Here is a 995-nt window from a genome sequence, read left to right as displayed (position 1 = left end):
TAACCATCACTACCCAACACTGCTAGTCCTTAACCATCACTAACCATCACTACCCAACACTGCCACCTACTGATCACTAGCCATCACTACCACCTGCTGGTCATTAACCATCACTGCAGTAAACCAGTTAACACACTCACCTGACACTGGTTTCATGACCTAAACATGCAACAATATACTTTTATGTCCTGATGCATCTCAGTAACTTATACTTTTATATTGTTTTATTACCTATCTTTATTACAATTTAAAATATTTAATATTTTAGTTACAGTCTATAACTGATGTGAACATGTTATTAACATGTTATTGACATGTTATTATGTTATTAACGTGTTATTAATGTGTTATTAATGTTATTAACGTGTTATTAATGTGTTATTAACAAGTTAACATGTTATTCATGTGTTAGACCGTACCTCAGGTCAGAGGTCATGACAGGCCTCCATCCAGACGGAGTCAAAAATAAAAAGTCGTGGGGTAAAACCTTTGTCACCACGGTACCACCAGGTGTCCTGACCTCACCCTGACCTTTGACCTCTGTCTCCTCCTGACAGACTCAACAGTACCGCCGCCGATGTCTCCGACCGCAGGACTTCAGACCCAGCAGAACCCTGCAGAGCCTCAGATGGGACAGAACCCTGCAGGTGTCCAGCAGCAGGATGCTGCACACCACCACTAGTAAGTGAACCTGCAGACCCAGGACCTGACCCAGGACCAGCTTCAAGGTCCTGGGTCAGGTCCTCATATATGTCATCCATCCTGCAGAGCGTACAGTTACCATGACAACATGGAAGTCATGTGACGAACCCTGCTGGTTGTTGACCACAGATTGATGATGTCACTGATGATGTCATTGTTTCCTCTGCAGCATGGCGAGGACCCATCGTCCAGTTCAAACTATCTGACATCGGAGAGGGGATCATGGAGGTGACGGTGAAGGAGTGGTATGACTGACACACACACACACACACACACACACACACACACACACA

The 995-nt window shown here is 44.5% G+C and overlaps 1 protein-coding gene across 1 annotated transcript; it reads left to right on the top strand.

The window, feature by feature from the left end:
• Positions 1 to 557: 557 nt before the first annotated feature.
• On the top strand, positions 558 to 947 carry LOC106511388 (lipoamide acyltransferase component of branched-chain alpha-keto acid dehydrogenase complex, mitochondrial; the record flags this gene model as incomplete). Its single annotated transcript, XM_014000145.1, is given in 2 exon segments — positions 558 to 681; positions 872 to 947. Coding segments are annotated over 2 exon segments (200 nt in total), but the record flags the coding sequence as incomplete, so codon positions are not given.
• Between the last annotated feature and the right edge of the window lie 48 nt (positions 948 to 995).

Source organism: Austrofundulus limnaeus, unplaced genomic scaffold (assembly GCF_001266775.1).
Source record: "Austrofundulus limnaeus strain Quisiro unplaced genomic scaffold, Austrofundulus_limnaeus-1.0 Scaffold2740, whole genome shotgun sequence".
In the NCBI taxonomy this organism is placed as follows: Eukaryota; Metazoa; Chordata; class Actinopteri; order Cyprinodontiformes; family Rivulidae; genus Austrofundulus; species Austrofundulus limnaeus.
The sequence above is the reverse complement of the archived record's forward strand: the minus strand, read 5'-3'. Positions and strand labels throughout refer to the sequence as shown.